At 43.9% G+C, this 12674-nt stretch overlaps 1 protein-coding gene across 1 annotated transcript in view; it reads left to right on the top strand.

The window, feature by feature from the left end:
• Sgpp2 (sphingosine-1-phosphate phosphatase 2) overlaps nt 1-12674 on the top strand; it is a 115021-nt gene that overhangs the window by 51026 nt on the left and 51321 nt on the right. Inside the window, exon 2 of the mRNA XM_021199159.2 lies at nt 3587-3745. Within this exon, the coding sequence (XP_021054818.1) occupies nt 3587-3745 (159 nt within the window). The remainder of the gene's footprint in view (nt 1-3586; nt 3746-12674) is intronic.

Genomic DNA, 12674 nt, shown 5'->3' on the forward strand with positions numbered 1-12674 from the left:
ATAGGGGTGCTGGCATTACAGATGCTCATGGCCATAGGGGTGCTGGCATTACAGATGCTCATGGCCATAGGGGTGCTGGCATTACAGATGCTCATTGCCATAGAGGTGCTGGCATTACAGATGCTCATTGTCTTAGGGTCTCTGTTGCTGCAACGAGGAAACACAGTGACCAAAAGGCAAGTTGGGGAGGAAAGGGTTTATTTGACTTACACTTCTGTGTCACTGTTCATCACCAAAGGAAGTCAGGACAGGATAAGAACCTGGAGGCAGGAGCTGATGCAGAGGCCATAGAGGAATGCTGCTTTCTGGTTGGCTTGCTTCCCCTGGCTTGCTCAGCTTGCTTTCTCACAGAACCCAGACCCACCAACCCAAGGATGTCAGCACCCACAATGGGCTGGGCCCTCCGCCATTGATCACTAATTGAGAAAAATGCCTTACAGCTGGATCTCTTGGAGGCCTTTCCTCACCTGAGGCTCCTCCCTGTCTGATGACTCTAACGTGTGTCAAGTTAACACAAAACAAGCCAGGATCCTCAGGAAGCCTTTGGCTCTCCATGGGTTCTAGAGATCTCTCGACTCATGTCCTCAGTTTGCATAGCAAGCGCTCTACCTACTGAACCACATCCCCAGCTCAGAAACTAGAGTCTTTTTGTGAAAAGATAAGCATCTACCACTATACTTGGGTACTTATAACCAAGACTTTAGTGGTGAAGTTACTTAATTATGTTTCCAGAAATGTTACCTGAAAAATTCCTTTTTGTGTGTCATTGTCTTTCTTAGGGTCGCTCTGCTGCCGTTCTCTCTCAATTCATTTAGAAGTAAATTTCATCCCTGTGAGTGAGGGCTACTCTCCTTTAACATACAGGATGTGACACTGGTACAAGGAACCATACTCAGGGCAATCCTTGTGCCTCTTGACTTGAGTCTGAATTCTCAAACTAAAGATGACTGGTTCTAGTAAATCCAGACCCTCTTCTTAATACAAAAGGCAGTAAACTTTCGCTCTGTGTTCCAGGGTGCTGTGGGGGAGGCGGAGACACTGGAATAAAAACCAGAGCCTCTCAGAAAGGAAAAGGAGAGAGATGCATACCTGGAAGAGAGCCAGTCGTATTAAGTATAGCTATATTTGCGCGGTTTCAAGGTCGTCTTCATTCTAATGCCTAAAGTATAAAAATATCATTGGCTATTTTCAAGGGCTCCAAAATACTGGCCCTTTAAAAATCTATTTCCCACAAATTGTCCTCCACAGTGCCCCTCAGCAGATGAGAGCTCCTCCCACACCTGCTCTCTGGAATATTCCCAGGTCACAGTGTACTCATACTGAGCCTTGTATACAGCCAGAGGACGAATGTCTCCAGAACAGACATATATGACTTTTCCCCTGTATCCCTCTGAGGATTCAAAGACCTCCAACTCAGCATAAAACAAGGCAAACTTGCAGAGCTGTAAGTCTTTAGGAAGCCGGCCTGTCTGCTGGTGTCCCCTCCCTCCTCGTTTTCAGTGTTTGCATTTCAGTTTTAGAATGCGTAGGACTTTCAGTCAATTAAAATTCTGCTTTACAAGTCTGACATCATGCCTGTCACATACCTGTATGTAGTCCTAGCACATGGGAAGCCAGGGCAGATCACTGTCAGTTTTCAAACAACTTGTGATTCAGAGAGTGAAGTTACATACATAGTGAAACCCTGTCTCCAGAGAGGGAGGAAAGAGAGGGGAGAGAAACAGAGACAGAGAGATAAGATTTTTCCTTTTCTTTTCTTTTCTTTTCTTTTCTTTCTTTCTCTCTCTCTCTCTCTCTCTTTTTTTTTTTGATTCACTTAAAAAGTAAAATGTTTTATTGTTAAATTTGTTACAAATATGCCATAATACAAAAGTGTTTACCATGGTATTTTACTTTCATTTTTGTTGCTGTGACAAAATACTATGATAAAAATCAAATATGTGGAAAAAAGTTTCAGTTTACAAATCTAGATTCTAGTCCATTGATGTGGGGAAGTGAAGACAAAGCTACAAGCAGAGAGAAGGAATGGAAACATAGTTGCTTGTGCTCCTTTCTATCTCTCCACTCCTAAACAGGTCAAGACTCTCTGCCTAGGGAATAGTGCTACTCACAGTGGGCTTGTCTTGTCTTCCCATGCCAATTAACTTAATTAAGACAATTTCTGCAGACATGCCCACAGGCCAACCCAAGGTAGAATATTTTTGATTGACACTCTCTTTCCTGATAGTCTAAATTGTGTCAAGTTGACAAAGCAATTGCATTTGTAATGTGTTAATATTATATTAAGCTCATTGTCTGCTTGGTCCTGGCATTTCCCCCTTTTACTCATTCAATGATAAGGTACAGACAGGGGATGATAAATTTCGAGAACATTTTAATATTCCCTACATGTACTAGCTATATTTTTTACACCATTCCTGTGGTGTGACTTTATTAGTCCTATTTAAAATATGAACTAAAATGTAGGAGCAAGTCCTTTTCTACTGTCCCTAGGTTAGTTACCTATTGCTATTAAAACAACTTACTCCTAATTTAGTAGCTTAAGACAATGGAAACGTATTCTCTTAAACCTCTGGTAGTTAGAAGCATAAAATAGACCTTTATTGACTGAAATCAGCTTGTCACCAAAGTCACCAAATTCTTTCTGGAGACTCAAGAGAGAAGTCCGTTTCCTTACTTTAAACTTTCAGAGAACAAACACCTTGTACCCTTGGCTTTGGTCCCATCCTGCATCATCAGAGTTAGCTATGCACTATCTCCATCCTGGTCTTTGATTCTGACATTCCTGACCCCTTCATCCTCTTTATCTTAAATGATACAAATGGAGAAAGTTTATTAAGAAAGGGAAAAGACTTGCCCAACGGTGGACGTGGGCTTCTCAGCTGGGAAAACAGGTCAAAAACTTGGTGCCACACCTTCACTGCATCTTGTCAAGGATCTCTGTGACTACAGAACCCATATGGAAGATCCAGGGAATTATTTCTACCCCCACTTCACTGTCTAATGGTGTCTGCAAAGCCAGCTTTGCTCTGTAAGGAGATGTAGCCACATGTTCTAGAGACTACTACGGGATGGAGTCTGTACCATTCCATCCTGACTGAGTCTGTTCTCACCTGTCCTCAGAAGCTAAGCAGGGCTAGGCCTGCTTGGTACTTGGCTGGGTTGAGTGGACATCTTTGAGAAAAGCACCATTTCCCCATCTGAATTCAGGAACCCATATGGTACTGGCTCACTCTGGACCTCCTCCAGGTCTCTAGCCCTCTATACATAGACGATAGAGGCTTAGTTTGTGTTTGTGTGTGTTAGTGTATGGAGGGAGACGGGAGCTTCTGGAACTTCTGCCTCTGATGCTTTGTATTTAATCTTACAAAAATAAACAAAACCCCCAAACAACAACAACAACAACAACCAAGAAACACTAAGGTCTCCGATGCTTCTGTGTGTAAGTGGGGCTGATGGATATCCATCAGTGATACAGACTGATCTTCCTGAGACAGGAGGATGCAGCACCCTGGTGATGAGTTTGGGGCAGTGTTTTTCCAGATATGTTGAATGAACTCACAAACCCCTTGGCTTTGTCTTCCAGGCCTCTGGAAAGGAGCATGTTGTGAAGAATTATTTCTACTATTACCTGTTCCGGTTTTCAGCCGCTTTGGGTCAGGAAGTATTCTACATCACGTTTCTCCCGTTCACCCACTGGAATATTGACCCTAATTTGTCCAGAAGATTGGTCTTGATATGGGTTGTAAGTATTTTGTCATTATTACTATTGATTGATTGCAGACACATCTAAGTCCTTGAATACCTGCTTTGGTATTCAAGTATCTTGCACAGGTGGCTGGTCTATTTTAGGGAGTGCATAGAATAAGTGCATCTTATTTGCAATAATCAGACCAACCTGTGACTTCATGTACTTTGATGTTCCCAGTCCTATAAGTAAGCAAGATTAGAGGAAAGAGATATGACGATGAACAGGATACAAAGGGGCTCTGTATGAAACCTGTGGGGATGTTGGGTAAAACCTTCCAAGAGGCTGTTTTACTAAAATTTGATCAAAATCTAACTGGAATCTGTAGTCTGGACATTCCAAGCAGTGGGAAGCAATAACTCTTCATATGATCAAAAAAAAAAAAAAAATCAAAGCATCCGAGGCAGAGTGCCTAGCTATAGGGCAGCAGTTCTCAACCTGTGGGTCGTGACCCTTTGGGGGTTGGGGAGGAGTCAAACAACCCTTTCACAGGGGTCATATATCTGATATCCCAGGTATCAGGTATTTACATTGTGATTCATAACAGTAGCAAAATTATAGTTATGAAGTTGCAACAAAAAATAATTTGCTGGTCAGGGTCACCATATCATGAGAAACTGTATTAAAGGGTTGCAGCATTAGGAAGGTTGAGAACCACTGCTGTAGGGAGAGTAACATAGTATGACAAGCCCTGTGTACAGTAGGACTCCTTTCTGCTATTTCCTCTGTATGATAATCTCTTAGCCTTGCTTGGGAGAAAGTCCTGGGTAGTTTTGCTTTTGACTAGGTGTGTGTGTGTGTGTGTGTGTGTGTGTGTGTGTGTGTGTGTGTTCTCCTGCTCACATGTGTGGGTGCATGTGTGTGGAAGACAGAGATTGTCCCCCTCAGTTACTCTACTTTTCAATGTGTGTGTGTGTACAATGCCCTGCATGTGAACACTCAAGCATGTGGGGTGTACACATGTGTGTGCATGTGTACAACTATGTACATGCAAGCTACGTGAGTCACTGTAATAGTACCTTACCTTTTTTTTTTTTTTTTTTTGAGACAAGGTGCTTTGTCTCCTGAGCTAGCCTCAAACTCACTATGTTCCTAAGGCTAACCTTAAGAACTTCTGATCTTCCTGCCTTTATCTTTCAAGTGCTGGGATTATAGGAATGCACCACCAGTCTTGGTTTTATTCATTCAATATTGCGGAATGACCCCAGGGCCTTGCCTCTGTATTAAATGAGCTTCCTTCCCAACCTGGCTTAGACATCTTTTTTTCTACTTTCCTTGACAAAATGGTATTTTATCCCAGCAGATTTAGACAAGCATTTTGTTAAGTGAGCTGAAAAATACCAAATCGTTGTTTTCCTTTCCTGTTCCATATAAGTATTTTTAAACTTCCTGGGCTCAAAAGCATCTTAGATAAAGGGACAAGAGTGTCCATGATTGTGCCATCTGATTAGCATTCCCACAGGGAGAGACAGTTGTGCTCTGGAAGATGAGCCAACATCTGAAGTGTGATTGTCTGAGTTCTTGACTTGCATTTGGATGCAATGACTGCCCCGCCAAGGTATTTCATGGCATTTGTTGATAAGATATAAGCGTAAATATTGGGTACATCTGTAACAATCAAAATTGGTAGAATATAGATATAACAAAAGATGAGAGCCCAGGTTAGCCTTAATAGAGCACGCTGATTCAAAGGTGAATCACAGGCTGGTCTTTGAACTTGGTCTTTACCGGGGTTAGGGATATATCTCAGTAGTACAAATATTAAAGAGTTTTGTTTTCTATATTTGAGCATTATCTCATGATGTAGCCTTGGTTGACCTGAAACTCACTGTGTAGACCAAGTCGGCCTTGAACGCATAAAGATCTGCCTGCCTCTGCCTTCCTAGTGCCAGGATTAAAGGGGTGCATCACCACATCTGACTGCTCAGTGGTACAGGGGCTTGCCTGGCATAAACAAGACCCTGGTGTTGCACCCTAGTATTAAGTAAGAAAAGAATTTGCATGTCTTTTTCTGGATATTCCCTTTGCTCTGTTTATTTACTTTAAATTTTATGTATTTATTGTTTGTTCATGTTTGTATGTGTTGAAGGTGCTACGGCGTGTGTGCAGAGGTCAGAGGGCAAGCTAAGGAAGTCAGTACTCTTCTTCCACCGCGGGGCTCCAGGGGATTGAGCTCAGCACCATCAGCATTTTTTGCTAGGTGCCTTTATTTGCTGAGTCATCTTGCTGGCTCCTTTCTCTGTAGTTCAGGCTCTAAAGTCATCCTTCCCCACTGTCTTACCCTTTGTGACCTCTTGGCTTCTTTTAAGCCATTTGGGTTTGAGGTGTCTGTCTTCGGGTATTTAATGTTTCTGGCCTGCAGTTTTCCTGTCCCTAAATAGCTTGCTCAGCAGGGACCAACTTTTGGGAAACCCAGTCCTTGCTGTTTGAATTCTGGTTCAACTACATTTGTCTTTGTGCTTTTCCTTGACCCAGCTCCTAGTCAATTTTAAAGAACATATTATAAAAAATATATTCCTGCTTATCTAACATATATACATTATTTTAAAGTGTGTGTTATCCTTCCTACACCATTTCATTTTTTCTGATGATATTATAAGCCCTTTGTTGATTCTGGCAGTTTCTAAGCAGGACCACCTTCTCCCCTAATAACTCATGGCTTTTGACTGTCTCCCTGATCAGAAGCAAGGCATGGTCCTGATGAAGGAAGAGGAGAGTTTGCTGCCACCTCCATCACAGCTCAGAGGTTGGGGCAGAGGCTCATGGTCCTAAAAGGAGCACCTGGCTGACGTGACTTAGGTTTGTGTGTCTTTGTTCCCAGCGACACTGGGCCACTCAAATTCACTCAGAGAAGTGGGGTATGTTCTAAGCTTGCAGGGAATCCAGGAACCACAAGCTCAGAGGGCTGAAGGCAGGGACTGCTATGGTTGTCAGACACAACACAGCTGTGACCCTTTCCTCTGCCTCATGCTGTCAGTGTGAAGGTTTCTGTATTATTTCCAATTTTCAAGACAGTCAGATGCAGCTCACTGTAGAATTCTGTCCCACAAATCCATCCATCTGTGGCCAGTCCCTTAGAATGGCTGTTCTTGATACAAACAGCTGTGGGCAGGGGTGGGGAGAGATCACTGACTGTGGAGCCAGTGCCTTGGACCAGGCTCTGGACCAAGACGGGCCTGTCTGATGCAATACAAAACAGAAACCCTGTTGGACGTGTGTAGTGATTCTAACCTGCAGACCCCACTGATTTAAGGACACAACTAGAGATCCCTGGAAGCTTGTCACATGGTCACACATGTGCTATGTATGTGACACGTAAAAGAGGCCCCTCTGATGTTCAGGAAGGAGAAAAAGGGCAAAAGTCTGCTGGAACAACATTGAAGAAGTGAAGTTTTTGTGATGTGATGTGCTGTCCTCGCGGATTTCTGTCAGCATTGTGAACCCCCTCAATATCAAACAGTTCTTTTGAAATGACTGCCAGCCAAACCTAGTGTTAAATTATTTGTAGTTTGCCTGCTGCTGTGTGCAATACAATCGAAGGGGCAGTGTATCCAAAGCTTAATGACTTGGCAAATGTACACACCTTTTTTTTTTTTTTCCTCCCCTCGTAGATGCTACAGTCTGGCAATAAGGAAAACCAGAAAAACACTGTTCCTTTCAGGGAGCCCTTGGGATCCTGCACCTTCTCGACAGAGGAGCTTAAGATGGAAAGCTGACGTTAAATTCTGGCTTTCCTTCCTCTGCATGATTACTTACATCCAACTAGCGGATGAGAGTACCGCAGAGCAGATCTAAAGGCCACGTGCAGTCATGTCTGCAAGCACGTTAGGGTCCTACTGCTCAGGGTTTGGTGTCTTTTTATGAAGCGGGGGACCCCTGTACATCACTACAGGGTTGAAAACCTATCTAAGGAGATCAGCCTTCTCCACAGCTTGCCACCTGCTTAGAGAGGTGTGGAGGAGGGCCTGCACCTCACACCCCCTGGCCTGGGGTCAACTTTATAGAGCCAAAGGATGCCTCGAAATGTGATTATCTCCTAATCCTCTGTTTAAACTGCTCCCACCAGTCACTTCAAACAGCTGCCTGGCTTGTTAAATTGGTTCTCACTTGAGATTAATGAGTCTTTAAGCAGAGCCAACAATGGCCAGATTGAAACCCCCTATAACTTGCCCGGAATGCAATAGAATTAGGCGTTCAGGATTCTGCCCCGTCCCTCTGAAGTAAAATGTGTAATTTAGCCTTAGTTAAATATTAAGTAAGTGTCTTGCCGGGGTTGTTAGACTCAGTATATTGGTTTGGTCTTGACACATAACAGAGAAGAGTATTGGGTTTAGTGTAGGTTAACCATGAAAAACAGAGAAGCCTTAAAACTGACTCATGTGGTAGATAAATACATCTGCCTCTCTGTAATTATCACATTATCTGAAAGTGATCCCTCCCATCCCTTTTTGCTATTGGCATACATTCACTGTACATAGTGTTGTGTTTCACAGAGGCATTTTCATGGAAGCACATAATCTACTTTGATCATGCCCCTCCCCTCCCCTCCTCCCCTTTCTCTCCTCCTGCTGTTGGTTCCTTTAACTCCCTTAGAGAATTTCACTTCTACCATCATGGTGTATTTTTACGTGTGTGTGTGTGTGTGTGTGTGTGTGTGTGTGTGTGTGTGTGTGTGTGTTACTTCATATATCTACAAACCTGGCACCCACAAATGATAAAAAATAAAACGTGCTGACTGGAACTTCCAGGTGTGATGGTTATTTTAGTTTGGTTTCTACTGCTGTGAAAGACAAACAAACAAACAAACAAACAAAACAACAACAACAACAAAAAAAAAAACAAGACCAAAAGCACTGTGGGAATGAAAGGGTTTGTTTGGTTTACAGGCTGGGACTCAAAGCAGGAATCTTTGGAGGAACTCTGATCTCTGGCTTGCTCCTCATGGCTTGCTTGGCCTGCTTTCATACTGCACCTGCCAGAGGTGGCACTGCCCTGGTGGACTGGGCACATCAATCACTAATGACAAAGGTGCTCCCATAGACCAGCCAGTCCGATGGCGGTATTCTCTCTATGGAGGCTCCCTCCTTCCAGACAACTCTAGCTTGTGTCGAGTTAACAAAAAGTAACCAGGACAATGGTATACATCTGCAATATCCTGGTGCTCAGAGACGGAAGCAGTAAGACTGTCCATTCAAGGACAGCTTAGGCTGTTCAGTGAGATAGGCAGAGGGAGAAAGAAGGGGAGCCAGAAGAGGGAGGGAGAGGAAGAGGAAGAGAGAGTCTGCCCGTGAGGTTGAATGGACAACTGGGGAAACATGCTTACCTGCTCCCTGTCACTGTCACCCTTAACTATTGACCTCCATCTCCTAAACCTGCGGTGACAGACGTTTCTGCCCAGTGCTCTCAACTCTTACTTCTGATGTGTCAGTGAACTTAGGAGTGGGTGGGTAATGGCCTGGAAGCTCAGAGAAGTATAAAGTCAGCTGAAACACAGACTCGAAGGAAGACCATCTTTAAAACTGCATTTAGACCAGCTCTGCGTGGGGATGCAGAGTCGCCCATCTCTTTATTTCATTTCACTCTGGTGAAAACTGAATACAATGGCTCCCCTTCCTAAGCCTAATGCTGAGGAGGCTGAGGCAAGAGGATTGCTATGAGTTTGGGGCCAGCCTGGGCTATAGAGTAAGACCTGTCTCAAAAAGGAAGACAATAAAACAAATAGTAGCTGCCAAATCATATTCAGACTGTTGGTATCCAGAATCAGTTTGGCAGATAGAAACTCAGGAATGTCACACATAGGTGACACCTGTTGCTATGACAACCATATACCTTCCCAGAGTCCACTTCCCACACTTACCTTCAAACAGGTTACGTCACAGCCTAAATAAAAGACAGACCCTTCCCCACTTTTTCCCTTTGTCTTTCTCTCTTTCCCTTCTTTGTCTCCAATAAACCTCTGCTACAGTAACTGCTTTGGCCTGGTATGGTCTGTCCAGACGTGAGCTGCTGTTTTAACATATCACAGACCCCAAGCCAAGGCACATCCTGACATGGCAGAGTGTCAGGAATCCTGTTTCTCTTTTATACCGTGGCTTCATCATCTACCTACAGGTACATCTGTCCCTCTGCATCATTATAAACATACTTTCTGGGCTGGCTTTTCCCCAGAATCTCTTCTGCCTATTTGTAAACTAAAAGGAAGAAACTTAGTCAGTAGGCAAGTAGGAAAAAAAAAAATCTCTTTTATTTTCAGATAAAAATGTCAACAACTCTTTCTTAGGACAAACGAAAACCAAGCAAACAAAAGCCTCAGTGGAGCTTGGTGGTGCATTCCCATAATCCTATCACCTAGAGAATGGAGGTAGTAGGGTCAGAGTTCAAGGCCAGCTAGGGGGAACTTGCCTCAAAACTCCAAACCCAAACAAACAAAATCAACAACAAAAATAAAAACCAGTTTTACATTTTTAACAGTTTCTTTATAAAACTCTATGTTTGAGGGGAGAAGTTTCCCTCAGGAGCTTTTATAGTGCGCCCACTCTATGTCAAGTGTTGTATATACCCATAGCCCCATTTTACAAAGAAAACAGACAAAGGCAGACCTGTTGAAGGAGATCAAGCTACTAAGTACAGGCAGTTGTGGTCGCACCAAGTCTTCTGTCTGTTGGTTCCTATCCATTTCAGTATGTCACTTCAAATGGCTACCACCGTCACTCAGAAATCTCTTTACCGTTTGGTTAGAAGGGCTTCACTTCCATCACAGATCCCCTGTGTGTTCCTTAGCCACAGGACACAAGCTGCTTTCAGTCCTTTGTGCTCTGGTTTCCTGTGATGTCTCATCCTCACCCCCACCTGCTGACTGCGTGTCCCAGATTTTTTCTTTTAAACACCCCTGTTGAAAGACCAGAGCATCCCTGGAATCTGAAGGACACCGAAGGTGAGGCGCTTTGGGACTGGGGTTTCTGAATTAGAGGGAAGGCTGCCTGCTAATCTTAGGTCCAGCTTCCATTTCCTTATCCTAATTTGCAAAGCAACCAAGTGGAAAAGACTGCCTGAGGCAAAGAATGGACCCTTTGTCCTTTCAAGGAGGTGGGGCTTTGATCTGTAGGGGACTGAGCATTTTCTCCCTAAGGTAGGCCTACTGCCAAGCATCTAGCCTCTGGGTACCTTCCTCTTTCTGTAGTCTTGGCCACAATGAGAGATGAGAGTGCTTAAGTCCCACACTGGTGCTGCTGTAGCATGAGATGAGGGACAAGCTTCTATACTTAAATGTTCTGTCTGGCCAGAGCTGAGAGGTTCTACTTCTTACTGGCCTCTGGGATTTTCTGGACCCTCTAGGCCTGTCCATTCCTGTGAACCTAATGGCTGTCCTCTCTGATTTCTTCTATCCTTTCACTGTACAAAATGGACTTCCCCCAGAGGCCTTCTGTCCCCTGGGAAACAGGACTCTTTAGTAAGAGCACCCTTCCACAGGGTATCTTCATGGTGTATCTGCTCCCAAACACTAAGCCCAGGCTTTTTGCTCTGCCAGCCTCTGTAACTATACACAGTGGCCAGAGCTATTAGATTCTCTATGAGCCTGACCTTGGCTACGGGTGTCAGCCTTCACTCACCAGATAGATCTCTTACTTTCTTTCCCTCTTGACGTCCAAAGCCCCAGTCACAGCTTGGGCTGAATCCAACTCACGTGTTCTTAACCCATTCTCCTTGAGGCAGAAGGCAAAGCCTTGACTAACTGCTTGTGAAAAAAACTAACCCCGCAAAAATGTGTCAGGCTCAGCCGCATTGAAGGTATGTGTGTGGCCCAGTGGGACCCTTCCACAATCGAACTACATGCCAGTGTCCAAGGCAAGAAGAGCGCTCCCTACAGTGAGATCTGTCTCTTCTCAGCAGCCCTGATTGGTGCTGGGCAGGGTGTGGAGCTGAGAATCACCTCAGAATGGAGGATAGGCCTGTCACTCGCCTGCACCTAAAAGCTTTAGGAGTCAAAAGGAGGGACCTGAGGTTTGAAATCAGGGTAAACTGATTGTAGACTCTTGAAGCCTCTGTATCCTGCCTGTTACCTCTCTCCCGTGCTTATATTAAGCATACTTTGGTGGGTTTGTGTATATAAAAATGCTCAGTTAATTTTGCTTTTCATTCTGTAAGGAATGAGGCACATTAAGAAAACATTGGGGGGCTGTACTTGTAGCTCATCGATACAGCACCTGCCTAGCATGGATCAGGCCCTGGGTCCCAAGATCTAGTAGTGAGGAGTAAGGAAGAAAAGAGGGAGGAAGGAGGACCTACTGAAGAAAAAAAGCTCTATAAATCCTACCTACCGTACTTGTTGGTTGGGGGCTATCTATATCTGTCTGTCTGTCTGTCTGTCTGTCTGTCTGTCTGTCTTTGCAGAGATCACAGTATGCAGTGTATAGACTGCTTTGTGATAAGGGATTTTGTATATAATTAACAGTAACTCTCAGTTCACCATTTAAGAAGTTAGACTGAGCAATGGGATTGGAGAAGACTCAGCAATACTTCAGTCTTGAAAAATGGGGTCAAAGGATAGTTCCTGACCCTTCAGAATTAGGGGACCTGGCTTCTAACCCTGGTGGCTTCTTGCACTGTGGTTTGTGTGACATGTGTTGCATATGTAAAGCAAGATGAGAGGCCTCATGGAGCCGGAGCCAGGCCAGGAGGAGTTAGTAACTGACTCAGCTTTGTAGTTGATTGTAGTAATAGCTAGCCAAACGGTACTTGTATTGAGCCTTGATTGACTATAAAATGTGTGTCCAGAAGGATGCCCACAGGGCTCTTTGCTCTCTCATAGTTTTATGATTGTGCAAATATTGGTGATCGGGCATCTTTGAGAATAGTCAGATCTCTTTAATTCTAAATTCTGGCTTCAGCCTCGTATCGACTCTTTTTTTTTTTTTTTTTTTTTTTT

This window comes from Mus pahari, chromosome 5, assembly GCF_900095145.1.
Source record: "Mus pahari chromosome 5, PAHARI_EIJ_v1.1, whole genome shotgun sequence".
Taxonomy (NCBI): Eukaryota; Metazoa; Chordata; class Mammalia; order Rodentia; family Muridae; genus Mus; species Mus pahari.